The 18,195-nt window shown below is 39.6% G+C and overlaps 1 protein-coding gene across 3 annotated transcripts in view; it reads right to left on the minus strand.

The window, feature by feature from the left end:
- The window catches only part of LOC115136960 (contactin-4-like), a 165,910-nt gene that overhangs the window by 99,621 nt on the left and 48,094 nt on the right, over positions 1–18,195 (minus strand). For all 3 annotated transcript variants that reach the window (XM_029672915.2, XM_029672896.2, XM_029672906.2), the window contains exon 4: positions 16,774–16,949. In XM_029672915.2, coding sequence (XP_029528775.1) covers positions 16,774–16,949 — 176 coding nt within the window. The remainder of the gene's footprint in view (positions 1–16,773; positions 16,950–18,195) is intronic.

Genomic DNA, 18,195 nt, shown 5'->3' on the forward strand with positions numbered 1-18,195 from the left:
GCTGTTTAAAGGCACAGTCAACTTAGTGTATGTACACTTCTGACCCAGTGGAATTGTGATTCTGTGAATTATAAGTGAAATAATCTGTCTGTAAATAATTGTTGAAAAAATTACTTGTGTCATGCACAAAGTAGATGTCCTAACCGACTTGTCAAAACTATAGTTTGTTAACAAGAAATTTGTGGAGTGGTTGAAAAACTAGTTTTAATGACTCCAACCTAAGTGTATGTAAACTTCTGACTTTAACTGTAAGTATTCAGAAGCTTTACTCAGTAATTTGTTGAAGCACCTTTGGCAGTGATTACAGCATCGAGTCTACTTAGGTATGACACTACACGCTTGGAGCACCTGTATTTGGGGAGTTTTTCCCATTCTTCTCTGCAGATGCCCTCAATCGTCACTTTACAGCTATTTTCAGGTCTCTCAGAAATGTTTGATCGGGTTCAAGTCCGGGCTATGGCTGGGCCACTCAAGGTCATTCAGAGACTTGTCCAGAAGCCACTCCTGCATTGTCTTGCCTGTGTGCTTAGTGTCATTGTCCTGTTGGAAGGTGAACATTCGCTCCAGTCGGAGGTCCTGAGTGCTCTGGAGCAGGTTCTCGTCAAGGATCTCTCTGTACTTTGCTCTGTTCATCTTTCCCTCGATCCTGACTAGTCTCCCAGCCCCTGATGCTGAAAAACATCTCCACAGCATTATGCTGCCACCAACATGCTTCACCGTATGGATGGTACCAGGTTTCCTTCAGACATGACGCTTGGCATTCAGGCCAAAGAGTTCAATCTTAGTTTCAACAGACCAGATAATCTTGTTTCTCATGGTCTGAGAGTCTTTTGGTGCCTTTTGGCAAACTCCAAGCGGGCTGTCATGTGCCTTTTTACTCAGGAGTGGCTTCCATCTGGCAACTCTACCATGAAGGGGTCATTGGTGGAGTGTTGCAGAGATGGTTGTCCTTCTGGAAGGTTCTCCCATCTCCACAGAGGAATTCTAGAGGTCTGTCAGAGTGACCATTGGGTTCTTGGTCACGTCCCTGACCAAGATCCTTCTCCCCCGATTGCACAATTTGACCAGACGGCCAGCTCTAGGAAGAGACTTCTTTCATTTAATAATGATGGAGGCCACTGGGTTCTTGGGGACCTTCAATGCTGCAGAAATGTTTTGGTAACCTTCCCCAGATCTGTGCCTCGACACAATCCTGTTTTGGAGCTCAACGGACAATTCCTTCGGCCTCATGGCTTGGTTTTTGCTCTGACATGCACTGTCATCTGTGGGACCTTATATAGACAGGTGTGTGCCTTTCCAAATCATGTCCAATCAATTGAATTTACAACAGGTGGACTCCATTCAAGTTGTAGAAACATCTCAAGGATGATCAATAGAAACAGGACGCACATGAGCTCAAATTCGAGTCAAATAGCAAAGGGTCGGAATTCTTATATACATTAGCAAAAAATGTATAAAAAAACGTTTTTGCTTTTTCATTATGGTGTATTGTGTGTACATTGCCGAATAATTTATTTTATTTAATCCATTTTAGAATACGGCCGTAAAGTAGCAAAATGTGAAAAAAGTAAAAGGGTCTGAATACTTTTCGAAGACACTGTATATGCAGTACCAGTCAAAAGTTTGGACACATCTACTCATTCCAGGGTTTTTCTTTATTTTACTATTTTCTACATTGTAGAATAATAGTGATGACATCAGAACGATGAAATAACACATATGGAATCATGTAGCAACCAAAAAAGTGTTAAACAAATCAAAATATATTTTCTATTTGAGACACTTCAAAGTAACCACCCTTAGCCTTGATGACAGCTTTGCACACTCTTGGCATTCTCTCAACTAGGTTCATTAGGTAGTCACCTGGAATGCATTTCAATTAACAGGTGTGCCTTGTTAAAAGCTAATTTACGGAAATGATTTCTTTCTTAATGCGTTTGAGCCAATCAGTTGTGTTGTGACATGGTAGGGGATTCACACAGAAGATAGCCCTATTTGGTAAAAGACCAAGTCCATATTATGGCAAGAACAGCTAAAATAAGCAATGAGAAACAACAGTCCATCATTACTTTAAGACATGAAGGTCAGTCAATATGGAACATTTCAAGAACTTTGAAACTGTGCAGTTGCAAAAACCATAATGTTGAGTACCGCCACAGGAAAGGAAGACCCAGAGTTATCTCTGATGCAGAGGATAAGTTCATTACAGTTACCAGCCTCAGAAATTGCAGCCCAAATAAATCCTTTTATTATGTTATGACTGACAAATATCAACATTAACAAGGAGACTGTGTGAATCAAGCCTTAATGGTCGAATTGCTGCAAGGACCACAATAAGTAGAGACTTGCTTTGACCAAGAAAATGAGCAATGGACATTAGACCGGTGGAAATCTGTCTGGTTCCCACCGTGAAGCATGGAGGAGTAGGTGTGATGGTGTGGTGGTGCTTTGCTGGTGACACTGTCTGTGACTAATTGAGAATTTAAGGCTCACTTAACCAGCATGGCTACCACAGCATTCTGCAGAGATACGCCATCCCATCTGGTTTGCGCTACTATAATTTTTTTTTACAGGACATACTTCCAGGTTGTGTAAGAACTATTTGACCAAGAAGGAGAGTGATGGAGTGCTGCTTGAGATGACCTGCCCTCCACAATCACCCGACCTCAACCTAATTGAGATGGTTTGGGATGAGTTGGACCTCAGAGGTAAGGAAAAGCAGACAACAAGTGCTCAGCATATGTGGGAACTCCTTCAAGACTGTTGGAAAAGCATTCTAGGTGAAGCTGTTTGAGAGAATGCCAGGAGTGTGCAAAGCTGTCATCAAGGCAAAGGGTGGCTACTTTGAAGTGTCTAAACTCTCAAATATATTTTGATTTGTTTAACACTTTTTTGATTATATATATATATTGTATTTGGTCAAGATTTCACAATGCAGTGGACCGCTCACGTCCCTTGCCCTCTCCCCCAGACCTACAGCACCGTTTAGATGTCAATGCCATCACTCAGGGAAACGCCTGTCACTCAGTCAGAGTCTGCAGAGCAAATATGGATATTCTGAACTTCTTCCAAAAGAGAGGCAGAAAAAGCGAGCAGGTTGAGCATGAGCAGGCAGCAGTGATTGAGAGGGCAGAACTGCCAGAAAGTCAAAGTGCAATCACAGCAGCGGCAGGTTTAGCCACAGGTTTGTGCAGGGAAGGTGGTAGCTAATGCTAATAAGCTAGTGTTAGCACTCAGCCTCCTTTAGTTATTGGGTGTCAGACAGAGTTAGCGAAATGCTTGTTCTGAGACTGAAGAGATGAGAGAACACTTTTCTGACTGAAGTAGTGCCCCCCTGTGGACTGAAGCTGAACTTTACTACAACTAGATATTTAACCCTGTTTAAAATGGACAATGTTGAGGTGGTAGAATTGAAAAAATGAAATTAATCATAGAGGTCTTATTCCATTCTACAGGTAAACATACTTGTCTCATGTCTGTTATTTCCATATACAGTAGTCTAAGCAACTATTTGTAAAAAAAAACTGCCAATTATTAAATTGGTTAAATTATTTGTATATACTTTTCTTTAGTCAGGGGAGCCCAATTGAGACCACATCTCATTTGCAATGGTGCCGTGATGACAAAAATTCCATCAACACAACAACAAAAAGATAAAAACTACAAGACAGCTATAAATATAGAACTTCAGGTAATTACAACAAGTTATAACAATGAATTGAAACAATTGGACACTTCAGTGAACTAATTTAACAACAGAGTTTTAAACTGCCCTATTGACACCAGGAAATCCAGGTGTCATTTGTTTTGTAAGGCATTCCATAACTGTGGTGCGTTAAGACTGAAAGCGGATTTACCAAATATTGTGGAGACAAGCGGGACCTCGAGAGTTACCCAACCCTGCAAACAGGTTTGGTTTCTCATATATGTATATTTCAACAGGGAAGTGAGGTATATTGGAGCAGAGCTTTGTCAACAAGATGGGAGTAAATGAAGTGATCTACAGGATCTACTTCATTGAGCTTTTATTTGTTTTACTCTTTTTAATCACTTAACTACCTACTTTTTCTATTGTTGTTGCATTGTCGAGAGGCGAACCTGCAAGTTAGTATTTCATTGCACTGTGTACTCTTTTTTAGATCATGTGTATATGACAAATAAACAAACTTGGACTTGAACTTAGAAGGGAAGCGGGTCATTCCATGAACATGAGAAAACCGCTATACACAAAGTGTAACGATCGTCGTTGGAATGAGGTGAGGACCAAAGCGCAGCCGTGGTAAGTGTTCATGATGATATTTATATAAACAAAATAACAAAGAGAAAGAAACGAAACCGAAACAGTTCTGTAAGGTGACAAAACACACTAGACAGAAAATAAACACCCACGAAACACAAGTGGGAGAAGGCTACCTAAGTATGATTCTCAATCAGAGACAACTAACGACACCTGCCTCTGATTGAGAACCATACCAGGCCAAACGCAAAAACACAACATAGAAAACGGAACATAGACAACCCACCCAACTCACGCCCTGACCATACTAAAACAAAGACATAACAAAGGAACTAAGGTCCGAACGTGACACAAAGCTACGACGGTGTCTTGGAAGAGAGACACGTGATCATATACAAATGTACGCCAGGTTTGAAATGATTATGTTACATAGTCAAATATTATATCTGTTTGGGCTTCTTGCAGTCAATTTCTTGCGGACCACCAGTTGGGGAACCCTGCAGTAAACATTGTTCAATCAATTGAACACTCTACACAAACAATCATTTTATTAACACTCCTCCTATTACGTCTTGGGTATTTAATAGGGTACCAAACAGCATATACAACACGGTGCAACCATACAAGAATCACTACCACAAGATTATTACAGTTATCCACACTAGATTACAATCATTGTTGCACGGTTGAGCCTGCCGAGAAAAAAATATCTCAGCTGAGGCTGACGGAAAAACAACTTTCATCATGTAATTTCACTCCTGAAATTATGAAGTCATAGTCTCGGGAACATCAAGAAGGCGATATTAGACCCAAAATGTTAAGGATGAAATCAACAAGGCCCAAATAAATAGGGCCTCCAAAACAAAGGAGGACTCCAGTATGCAGAAGGTATTTTGCTTAGCCTAAGTCACACATGAAGGATTTTAATGGCTCCAGTGGTTATCAGCTTTCGATTGTGTTTTATTCATCACTCTCACTACCGCAAACATTACAAAGCAATTCAAAAATGGCTTAGAAACTAAAATTACCTTTTTATTGAAACTAATTTATGTTTGACAATTGACGGGAAACAATAACAGGCCGCAACAGACTCCTGCAACTTCCCTCGCCATTGTTGCCCGGCGGATCTGGGTAAAGGGAATTCAGAAAGCAAAAAGAGCAGTCTTCATGGATGAGTGTGCAGAGCGTCTCGGGTGGGACCTGGATAAATATGGGAACTGCGATCGGGAACTTCTCAATTCCTTTCAAGAGGCTGTGAGCAGTGATTCGATTTGGAATAATGCCATACCTACCACAGACATGAAAGGGGCAGTTACGCAAAAGTGTGTTTGGGGGAAAAAGCTGCACAGACCGATGCTGTAGATATCGCACAAAGACAAAACAGCAGCAGTCGAGCTTGTGGACAAATTCCCCTGATTTTCCTCCCTTTGATATTCCCCGAACACTACTGAATGTTCCATTTAGTTTATTTGTATTGACACTGTTTAAAGTGGGGACAGTATGAATTTAACCAGTGGTAATTTACTACAAGTGAAACCTGTCTCCACAAAACTGGGCCAAGTTAGAAAGAATTTGACCGTCGGGGACACAGACAGCGATAAGAAGGACATTCATACTGTATCTTTCTACCACAGGGAACGGCGAGACATTTATTTGATAACGGGTGATATCGCAGATTTAAGAGCACCTGTTGTTCAAATTGGATTAATTAACCTTAATTAACCTTGCTCTGTAACATGCTCCATATTGTCATGTGACCTCGAGCAGCGATGCAGGAATGAAAGCTCTCTTTCCAGGGCGACTCAATGGAAAAGTCTTGAGCGTCTCTCTCTGCAACCAACCCAACCTGCTTTGAAACTATATTGCTGATTAGTTCTGCTCCAGGAGAAGATTTAAATGTAAAATTACTGGGCTCACTGATTTATGAAGAGGACTATAAGGTCAGCTAATATATGTCATACTGACTATGGGACAAGTCTATTAGGAGGCAGGCTGTAATTATTTCTTAAAACATAAATCTCCTCTGAACCCATACAAGAACACACTTTTGCTAATAGCTATTTGAGACTCTTAAGCTCTATTAAGAAAATATATTCCTTGCAACTTTTCACAGATTAATATGAGATTTGGCAATTTGGAGTCAATTATATGCACCTACCTCCGCAATTGAACTGATGAAAAAAAAAAGGAATGAATGAATCTCATATTTTCTTTCTCAATGCAAAAAGATAAATGCATTTTGTTGATACCATACCATTAAACTGGTAGACCATTAAACTGCACACTGGTAGAAATTCCGGACAACGTTTATCCCATTTTGGAATAATTTCGGTTGAATACATTCTATTCTGAACATATTCTACAACATCAAAAACTGTTTCAAATGCTATGGCAGTTCAAAGTGTTTCTACATTTCAACTATAGACAGTATTACTGGTAAAAGAGAATGTGATCTCTGGACTGACTGGGCTTAATTGTCTGCAAGTGAACTCTCCATTTGGGAAGTCTAGACTGCTTGACTTTTCTCTATCAAAACACAAATTTAATGAATGTATGCCGATGTCCCGTGCATGTGGGCCCACGGAGGTAATTCTGTGTCTATATTGGTCCAATCTTGCTACCGGGGGATTGGTAACAAAAGGTTTGGAGTGGCACTGCCGCCCTCTTTCATCTCAACACAGGATGGGGTGCTAGATAAAAGCCACAGAGAGCCTAGGAAATAGAGAGTCTAAGGGAACAAAGTGGACAAAAGCATTGGACATCTAAGGTGCTGAATTAATTTAACAAAGTATCTTTTTGGGCATTATTTGGGATCGAGATAAAAGCCATCGCAGTAAAAAGAAACAGTACTGGGACCACTTCACTGCAAGTGCAGGAGGCCATTTTTTGATCATCCTGATAAAACACACACACACACACACACACACACACACACACACACACACACACACACACACACACACACACACACACACTGTGCCCCCTCCTGTCCTGAAAGACAAAACAGAGCAAACAAACCATTGTTGCAAAAAGGGCCTGAAGAGACAAGCAGAAATCCTTAATACAGTATGATACAGGCCATGTCTTAAGAGGAGCCTCTGCAGAGTCGGAGCGGCCAGTGCTGGGGAGGGACTTGACCAAATGCATGCTCCTCTAGGCACACAGCTGTGCTCGTGCTCTTTTTGTTCCAAAGAAAGCATGCCGTCAGCCTTCAAGGGACATTTCAAATAATTCACATCAGTCGCAACAAAAATAACAGGCCTTGTATATGTTGGCATTGAACTACTCTTCGCCATGATTTCTTTTGAGAAATACTAAAGGAAATATATAAATAAATACAAATCAAGTGAGAAAAAAATGGCTTTGTAGTATCAAGACTAGTTACGTCTTTCGGTTCGATCTAAACATACACACGAGAGTGGAAAAAACAGAAGACACTAGCACTACAATAACGTAGGTCTATGTCCATAATGGAACGAGCTAACTACAATAAATCACAGTTTGAATGTGACTCCTTATCCAATTAGCATCCATTATTTTAAGGGTGGGATGACATTACATACAATGATCCAGATGAACCTGATGATCACATCCCAGCTATATGAGCATTCTAAATGCCAGGACGACTTATCATACTTCAACAAGGCTGTCCAAGTGGAACAATGGGATTCATTACGCCACCAACTCCTGGAGGTACGATTTACTACCGTGATGAGGGCAGAGCTAAAGGGACTGAGGGTCGATTTCAATGATGTTCTACTCTAGTACCTATCGCACACCATAAACCACATATTTAAATATGTTTTGTCATCACGACTTGATCTTTGGAAGTAGATGTGTTGCTATCAGATATGACATTGTGTTGATGATGATCTGTTTATGTTTGACATGGACCATAGTACTATATCTGTTGTTGCTAGTCTTCTCTACCCCTTCAGTTCGGGAAAGCAATTTTGATCTTTTTAAGACACGTTGGCCACAGTATCTCTATTTGAGGTATAGAGTGAGGTATTCTTTCTCCTCACAGCAGGCTGTGTAGGGGCTATAGCTGGGTCTCCTTGATGGTCGAGATCCTGGGGAGGCGTTTGATGGTTTTTCCGCATCCTTCCCTTTCCGCTGAACTCAGAAACAGACCCCGGAGGATTTGCAGGGGATTGAAAGTTCGACTCATCTTTGCACGCTTAACTTACTGCACCTGGGTTAACTGGATTTGACATTGCATCATAGAGTAGGTTCAAATGTGCAGTTAATGACTGATGTTTCTTTTCATTTTGTTCTTATCAAAGAAGAAGCATTCAAAGCCACGAGGTGGAGAAATGTACATGGTATCTGATGCAACTGCATACAGTGCTGTACAGATACAGTACCTGCATTCTATTAAGGAAAAAGTTGAAATAGCTGGTAGATATTTACCCTTCATTAACTCAGCTTACTGTGCTCTCTCTATACACATTATCACAACAGCTGGAGAGTAATGTTTCGGAATTATTCACGCTTAAATGAGGGATTCATGTACTGTATATCCTCCAGGGCTTGTGGTCTGCTCTTGTGACTTACTGGGATTTTCACACCATGTTCAGTAAATCTAGGATTCTCAAATCTCTGGATGAACAGGGTTCGTAAAAATCTAGAGCCCAGAGGAAAAAAAGGGAAATAAAAACAGCAAATCTGCAATTGCACATGTTCTGTGAGAGAAATACATACACGCTCTATGAATGTAAACTAAAAACAACTACGGATCGTTTTCTGGCAAAATATACACTACCCGTCAAAAGTTTTAGAACACCTACTCATTCAAGGTTTTTCTTTATTTTACTTTTTTCTACATTGTAGAATAATAGTGAAGACATCGAACTATGAAATAACACATACGGAATCATTTACTAACCAAAAAAGTGTTAAACAAATCAAAATATATTTGGTATTTGAGATTCTTCAAATAGCCACCCTTTGCCTTGATGACAGCTTTGCACACTCTTGGCATTCTCTCAACCAGCTTCACCTGGAATTCTTTTCCAACAGTCTTGAAGGAGTTCCCACATATTATGCTGAGCACTTGTTGGCTGCTTTTCCTTTACTCTGTGGCCCGACTCATCCCAAACCATCTCAATTTGGTTGAGGTTGGGAGATTGTGGAGGCAAGGTCATCATATGCAGCAATCCATCACTCAATCCATCATTCTTGGTGAAATAGCCCTTGCACAGCCTCGAGGTGTGTTTTGCGTCATTGTCCTGTCGAAAACAAATGATAGTCCCACTAAGCTCAAACCAGATGGGATGGCGTATCGCTGCAGAATGCTGTGGTAACCATGCTGGTTAAGTGTGCCTTGAATTTTTTTTTAAGTGTCACCAGCAAAGCACCCCCACACCATAGCACATCCTCCTCCATGATTCACGGTGGGAAATACACATGCAGAGATCCGTTCAGCCACAACTCATCTCACAAAGACATGGCGGTTGGAACCAAAAATCTACAATTTGGACTCCAGACTTAAGGACAGATTTTCACAGGTCTAATGTCCATTGCTCGTGTTTCTTGGCCGAAGCAAGTCTCTTCTTCTTATTGGTGTCCTTTAGTAGTGGTTTCTTTGCAGAAATTCAACCATGAAAGCTTGATTCACACAGTCTCCTCTGAACAGTTGATGTTGAGATGTGTCTGTTACTTGAACTCTGTGAAGCATTTATTTGGGCTGCAATTTCTGAGGCTGGTAACTCTAATGAACTTATCCCCTGCAGAAGAGGTAACTCAGGGTCTTCCATTCCTGTGGCAGTCCTCATGAGAGCCAGTTTCATCATAGCGCTTGATGGTTTTTGTTACTGCACTTGAAGAAACGTTCAAAGTTCTTAAAATGTCCCATATTGACTGACCTTCATGTCTTAAAGTAATGATGGACTGTTGTTTCTCTTTGCTTATTTGAGCTGTTCTTGCCATAATATGGACTTTTACCAAATAGGGCTATCTTCTGTATACCCCCCTACCTTGTCACAACACAACTGATTGGCTGAAACGCATTAAGGAGGAAATTAACTTTTAAGAAGACACATCTGCTGCTTAAAATGCATTCCATTTGACTACCTCATCAAGCTGGTTGAGAGAATGCCAATAGTGTGCAAAGCTGTCATCAAGGCAAAGGGTGGCTATTTCAATCATTTCAAATATAAGTCTTTTGAGTTATTTAACACTTCTTTGGTTACTACATGATTCCATATGTGTTATTTATAGTTTTGATGTCTTCACCATTATTCTACAATGTAGAAAATAGTAAAAATAAAAACCCTTGAATGTGTAGGTGTTTTAAAACTTTTTACAGGTAGTGTATATAAAAGTGTCTGTACTAAACATACTTTTAATCCGGACCCACATTTCCATTTCCATTGCCAACAAATGATTGGTCAGTTTTCAGTCTAACACTATAGACAAACTTGAATACACTGTTTCACAATGTATCACATTCAAAGCATGGCCTTTGAAATAGTTTCCACGTAACAACTGAACTCTGTGACTCAGACACATTGGATATACAAGCTATTCATCAGTATGAATTATGGTGTACATCTTTTACATAATCACTGATAATGAATCAATAGAAATACTTATCAAGGCCAGATGGTATTGAGTGAGAGACTGGCCCTCTATTCATCAGTTAGCCATGCCTCAGCCAGCAGACAGGACCTACTCCTCACCGGCAGCACCATCATCCATCAAAAGTTCCGAGAGGGAAGGGTAACGCCAAATTATTTGGAGCACTGCCACTCTCATGGGGGTAACCTTGACGGCCCAGTAGAATATCTAGAGGAACATAACTTTTTCCAACTGAAGAATATATACCTATTGAAACTTTACACTTTGCACTCTTAGAAAAAATGGTTCCAAAAGGGTTCTTCGGCTGTCCCCATAGGATAACCTGTTTTGGTTCCAGGCAGAGCCCTTTTTGGTTCTATGTAGAACCTTTTGGGGTTTCATGTAGAACCCTCGGTAGAAAGGGTTCTACATGGAACCCAAACGGGTTCTACCTGGAACCAAAAAGGGTTCTTCAAAAGGTTTCCCTATGGGGACAGCCGAAGAACCATTTAAGGTTCTAGATAGCACCTTTTTCCTCTAATAGTGTAGGAAGCAGAGTGCTGATTGTTGTCAATACTGAAATTCAGACCATACCATCGGGTATTACTAGTAGACCAAAAAATATATCCAAACATGACTGACAAATCACTGACAAGTAAGCAGATGCAGTTGGTTTAAGATATTCCTAGATATTTCTGATAAGAAAGTCCAACAAAGTGCCATTATTATGCACTTTGAGATTATTCTTGTATAATGAAAAGCACTTTACAAATGTAATAAACTACTATGAATTATTATCTTTTATTTTAGACAGCTCTTCCCCTGTGCTCAATGTCACTTCAAGTTCATAGACATGGAAATGAGCAGATGGAAAACTAGCCATTGGTTTAAAGTAAGCAAGGCAGGAAGCAACAGTTCCAACATCAGAGGATTTGCATTCACAGAGCAAACAAATTGAACATTACATCAATCAGGGTGAGTATATCCTAAGGGTGTGAAGAAGTTGTGAGGAATAAATGATACATCCCATGAATATTAAGAGATCAGATTCATTCTGAATATTAACACCAGAATGAAATAAATATGATAGTTGTTGTACAAAATGGAAAAGGATTGATACCGTGTTGAAAGGGGCTGGATGAGATAAACATGACAGTTGTTGTACAAAATGGAAAAGGATTGATACAGTGTTGAAAGGGGCTGGATGAGATAAACTTGACAGTTGTACAAAATGGAAAAGGATTGATACAGTGTTGAAAGGGGCTGGATGAGATAAACATGACAGTTGTTGTACAAAATGGAAAAGGATTGATACAGTGTTGAAAGGGGCTGGATGAGATAAACTTGACAGTTGTTGTACAAAATGGAAAAGGATTGATACAGTGTTGAAAGGGGCTGGATGAGATAAACATGACAGTTGTTGTACAAAATGGAAAAGGATTGATACAGTGTTGAAAGGGGCTGGATGAGATAAACATGACAGTTGTTGTACAAAATGGAAAAGGATTGATACAGTGTTGAAAGGGGCTGGATGAGATAAACTTGACAGTTGTTGTACAAAATGGAAAAGGATTGATACAGTGTTGAAAGGGGCTGGATGAGATAAACATGACAGTTGTTGTACAAAATGGAAAAGGATTGATACAGTGTTGAAAGGGGCTGGATGAGATAAACATGACAGTTGTTGTACAAAATGGAAAAGGATTGATACAGTGTTGAAAGGAGCTGGATGAGATAAAGATGAGTTACAGTGGTTGAATGATTGTCAAAAACCTAAGAAAATAAATATTCTTATTTAATCATCCTTTGCATTCTTAAACTATTTTTATGTTCAGCCAGTCAATTCATCGCAACAATTACGTATTTAAAAAAAGATTACAGTACACAAGAAACATGATTAAAACACTATGCATGAGGTTCACGTTCAATGTTGATTTGAATTTATTTTTTAACTTTCTTTACCCAGAACTCAATTACTGAATTAGGAAGCAGAGCTTGTCCTTCAGACAACATCAGTGCGTCCGTAATGACAATGATCCATTTCCTATGGATCTTACTGACAAGGCTTTCAATATCTGTGCAATTTAAGCAACCCAATTCAGGAGGAAAGGCAGAGAAACGCATATCTCCTTGAAGTATTTTGATGTTCATTGTTCTTGGTCTCTTTTTTATTATCTCAACTTTGCAAGGTCAAGCTCCAGTGGAATAATCACAGAGCATATTTTAAAACACTAAATAGCCAACTTTCATTACGCTTCTCTGGTAGAAGATGGTATTGATTGAAGCCATATTTCCATAGAATTCATTTTAAGAGCAATAACATATTCCATTCATTTAATCTGCACATGGACAGAATGTATTTTTGATTGAGCTGAAGCGGGTTCACTGACGTAGCACACGCCACCGCAGCCCCCACACGGGGTGGAACGAGCTTTGGATTTTGTTGTATTACTTCATAAGGGAAAGATTTGTTTTTATTCATTTCCATGTCGGCTCTTTCCCTGGAAACGCCACTTGTCCGGAGCAAAGGTCCCGATTTCAAACTCTCCAAAAAACGGTTTAAAATTTAATAACGGGCAAAAAATGTATATTAACTGAAATATTATAGGATGTAATTTCTTGGAATAGCCCTCTGTGACTTGAAAGAATATTTCTCTCAAAACTTTGATTCCTAAAATATGTGTCCAGAGATTTGGTTGACTTAATCAGGAATGGGCAGGGTCAGCTATACCACAAGGACCCCTTATTCATATCCTCATTACATGTTCTGCAACAAAACCATTCATGGTCTGTAAAGTTATCTACTTTTAGATTAAAACAAACAATATTGAAATTACCATGGTGACAACCATAGTCTGTCAACTCCATCTGCCTGATATATTAAGATAGACTATGGTATGAATTTTGGTCCAAATATGTCACATTTAATTAGGTTTTAGAGTTATGAAGCAACTGAGGAAAAACAAAATTGCTACTGTGTACACCACTTGAGTAAAGTGGTACACAATTTTTGTCAACTCCGTAAAACATCAACTCTTGTCAGATTTTTCTCTAACGTCAACTCTGTCTGAGTCCTGAAAGATCTGACAGAATGGTTATGTTTTTGTTGGGGATTTTCAATTGAATCGTTTTCCATATTTTACAAATGTTGGTACTGAACTTTATTTTATGAGGGAAAAAAATCTGTTTTGAGTATCTGTTGTCAACTCTGTCAGTGGCTCCGTGATGACTAACCCTCTTAAGATATTTGTTTTAGTCCATTTTCTGACAAAATATTGTAATCACCGTTCTGCAACATTGAAGTATTTGCTATGCTAGACCTAAGGGATAATGTTTGCTTTATAAATGTTATTTTATGTTCTAAATCTAGAAAAACATGCCAAAATGCTAACAAAATTAGCCCTGGAGAATTTAACAGTGCCATAAAAGAAAACAAAGAGAAGTTAGAATATTTAGAATGAAACAATCATGGCCTTTAAACACTTGTTGGACAACAAAGGTCCTTCCTCGAACCTTGAGGGGGGCCCCGAGAAACTGCGCTACGCCACTGACTGTACTGCACCAATTAAGTGGTACGCAAGTTACAGTATAAAATGACATTCATATATTACATGTGAATCAACAGAAAACCATTTTCAAGTTCAAGAACACAATACAGTTAACATAGAAACAGGTAAGAAATGAACACATGGAAAATGATCGACACAAGATGAATAAGATGTAGAGTATATTGTGCCCAAAGGTATAATAGTGTCAAATCCACCAATTTCCTCACATAACATCATGCCATCCTCTGAGGAAAATGAGCTGGCCAATCAGTGGTCTACTCACATGAATATTTGTAATGACCGCTATCCGCCCACACCATTCTGTTGTTGGGGTACGCCCACACCATTTCAATACAGAAAAATGCATGTTTAACATACTTCATTTTTTAAAAACTCATATTTCACTCATATTAGCAGGTTTCCATCCAATTGGCAACAGATTTTCATGCGCATATTCAAAAATATGCATAAAGAAAATAGGCACATTTTCCCAACAGTAGTGTGTTTCACTAAACTGAATTAATGTGGATAAAAATCAGAGCGTGATGACATAGTCCACACAAAATGTAAATTTTTGCTTAAGTTTTCATGTTCCATCGCATTTTCAACTCTACCCATCATTTTGTCACAAAAGCTGTTGAGTTAAGTAGCAAACGTGCCTATTCTGGTCTTGGCAGGTGTGCTCTAGCCAACAACAGCTCTCAGATACAGTGAAGGTAGGCTGTATGGATAGGCTAGTCTACAAAATGAGATTATTAGGGAAAAGAGCGAGAATAGTTGTATTTGTCAAACAGCAGTCAAGCATCGATTATCATATCACCAGAATATTTATTGGAAAGAAGCATCAAGCTCATCACCTTGCGCTTTCGCTGTGATTTCACCACCCCTATTTCATCTGTAGCCTAATAAACTGCATGGTTTCTGAGTCATAGTGAGAGGACCACACTCCATATCATCGCAACTCCAAGTTTACTTTGATTTTATGGTTACTAGATCAATATTTGCACATCAAGGCTGTTCCACCGCCATTTCTCGCATAATTAATTGTACCGACACAAAAAGATCCCACCATGTCGGCATCATAAAATTGTACCGAAACGTCCTGTTTCCATCACAGCTGTCGTTTATTTATTTTTTAATACGGTATGACTTTACGAGCATAAAAACTATGGATGGAACATGCTTACTGTAATTAATAATCGGTCAAATGTCATAGTAATTGGGAAACACTGGACAGTTACTTTCATGTTTCAGTACTTTCTTCACTGATTTTTACAGTAGAATCTTCTCTAAAACATTGCTGATCATTGGGGATGACAACATGTGGCTATAGACATCGGGTACTGTCGTCACAATGTTGACATGAAGCTGAGAGCCACATAGACGTTATCTCTCATCTCTACTCTAACAAATTGTAGGATACACTCTAATAATATCAGCTGCCCTTAAAATGATTCTCTTCCACCCGCACCATTCAGTCATCATGCGGAGTAAATGAATCTTTACCAAGAGTAATAAAGAAGATGCATGCTTTAATATGTGACAACAACCCAAGACTGGTAAGGTCAGGCCGTGGCAATTGATGAAACTGTCACTGTATTAACCCTATAGTGACAGTGGAGTTCCCTTACGAAATCGAATAGTTCCTGCTCAGGGGTTAGACTGGGCTCAACCAAGGGACAAAACAAACAGCGTTGTGAGGGATGGAGCGGCCTTGTTCCCAACGTGGGGCATCAAAATTCAATCTGAAGAAGCCATCACTCACTTCACTGCCAATGTCGTCATTTAAGGATGTCCAATAACTGGAGAAGCAGCAGGGAGTATTGAGTTCGTAGTTTATAGGGAAAAGGGCTAAATGGAAACCACAGGCTCTTCATCTTATTCACAATCTTGATCTTATTCTACTCACGTCTCAGTTATAATGTCTAAAGTTCCGCAATTTAAAAAAAAAAATCTTATTCTACAATAACGATTCTTTTCACATGCTGAGACAAGATGATTTCTATTCGGTTTTATACTTACGGTGACATTACTTTTGCTCAATATGCTTTAACTGAACATCTTGGAGAGTCTGTCATGTGTTATAAGAACAGTATGTGGTAGTGTAGGCATTTATTGCTACTTATTTTGAGTAACAGCCAAGCCTGGGGAAAGTGATGGAGAGTTAGTTTTGTGCGTTGGAGTTGTGTAGATTCATGTTTAAGCTCTATCAGGATTAGGATGCACCCTGACAGAAAGGGGAGTGTGGAATCACAGCACTGGGAACTGCTGCTCCCCAAGGAGACATTTTCATGTTGATCGCTTTATCAGGCGGGACACGAGACACTATCACAAGTCCCAATGACATATCTTTTATGTCACATGCTTTCACACTGCTGGCTAGTACAGTTTGATCAGAAAGGGAACTAAAGATAGTTAGTGACTTACATGCAAAGGTTAGACTGGCCTCTCGGCTCACGATGGTCCCAAAAGAGTTGAAGGCGAGGCACTGATATGTTCCAGCATCCTGGTCTTTGTCCAAATGGCTGATTCGGAGGTTGCCTCCAGACAGGCTGTAGTGTGAGACTGATTTTGGAGTGATTGCGGTGCCATTCAGTTTCCACCTAAAAACAGAATGAAAAGCAGTCAGATCCAGAACAATTGATAGACAATCTTAGAATCCCACCATTAACTCCATTCTAATGTAGATCATTCACCTTTAGGACAAGATGAGATTCTGACAAAGAAAATGATGATTTTACCTTCATTTGATTAATTCCTTTTCAATAAGCGAAGAAAGGGCTTAGCGTTAATCTAAGTAGTGAACCACACTGACGGCCGGCACACCACGGAGCAGAAAAGAACCCACTCAACAAGAATACACAGCCTCCATCGCCATCCATCTTGCTAGACACCCAGTCAAACAGCATAAAAGTGCAGCTTAATCATTACGATGCAGCAATTAAAATTAATGACTAGCGCCCTGCATTCTGCACTTTTGCATTCTACACCAGGCTACAAGATTATCATTGGTGTTAGAGGTGATCAGTGAAGGATATAATTCACTTATGAAGGCAGCAGATTCCTCAATCCCTCCACATTGAGCACAATGGCCGTTACAATGCTAAACAACATGGGGGGGGGTAAAGGGATCGATACCAGCTAAATCCCCGCTACGGAGGTGTGAACCCATCATTTACACATCACAGCGTCTTGACAGGAAAACGCTTTGATACATGTAGGTATTTTCAACAACGTCCAGTTCCATTAACCAAAAAAAAAAAAAGTCAAAAATGGCATTTCACATATGAGTAAGCATGATAGGTATTCTTAATCACTTTATTGGGAAATGGGCGACGCAAATCATGATTAGCGTCCAGGGCGATTAGTTGCTGATTATGTCTTTGGAGTGAGGAGAGTAATTGATTGTCTTTATGGATTCCAAACAGCTCAACAAATCGGGTGAATTTGTCAAAGCATTCATAGAAATATCTGCATTAGGTTGGTGCAGCTCTGCTTGAATAGATAAAAGTAGATAAAAATTTTATTGTATGATTTAGCCGAGAAAAGGCACTACTAATAAAGAGCCCACTGTAAAAGGTTAATGCCAGGTTAAAAGCATAACATTTGTCGACAACGTCTTTGTTTACATTTACATTTACATTTAAGTCATTTAGCAGACGCTCTTTCTCTTTCATCCAGCATTTAGACAACTACCGACCATATCAAGCATTTATATAAAGACTGGGACTGAGAGTTCTCTCCCAGAGCTTCGCTATAGAGAGGGGAGAGCTCAGGTCTTGCTACGCCAATTATGACTGAGGCACACTCAAGATAATAAGCACCTGAGCATGGTCTGTATCAACGCTT

Source organism: Oncorhynchus nerka, linkage group LG2 (genome assembly GCF_034236695.1).
Source record: "Oncorhynchus nerka isolate Pitt River linkage group LG2, Oner_Uvic_2.0, whole genome shotgun sequence".
In the NCBI taxonomy this organism is placed as follows: domain Eukaryota; kingdom Metazoa; phylum Chordata; class Actinopteri; order Salmoniformes; family Salmonidae; genus Oncorhynchus; species Oncorhynchus nerka.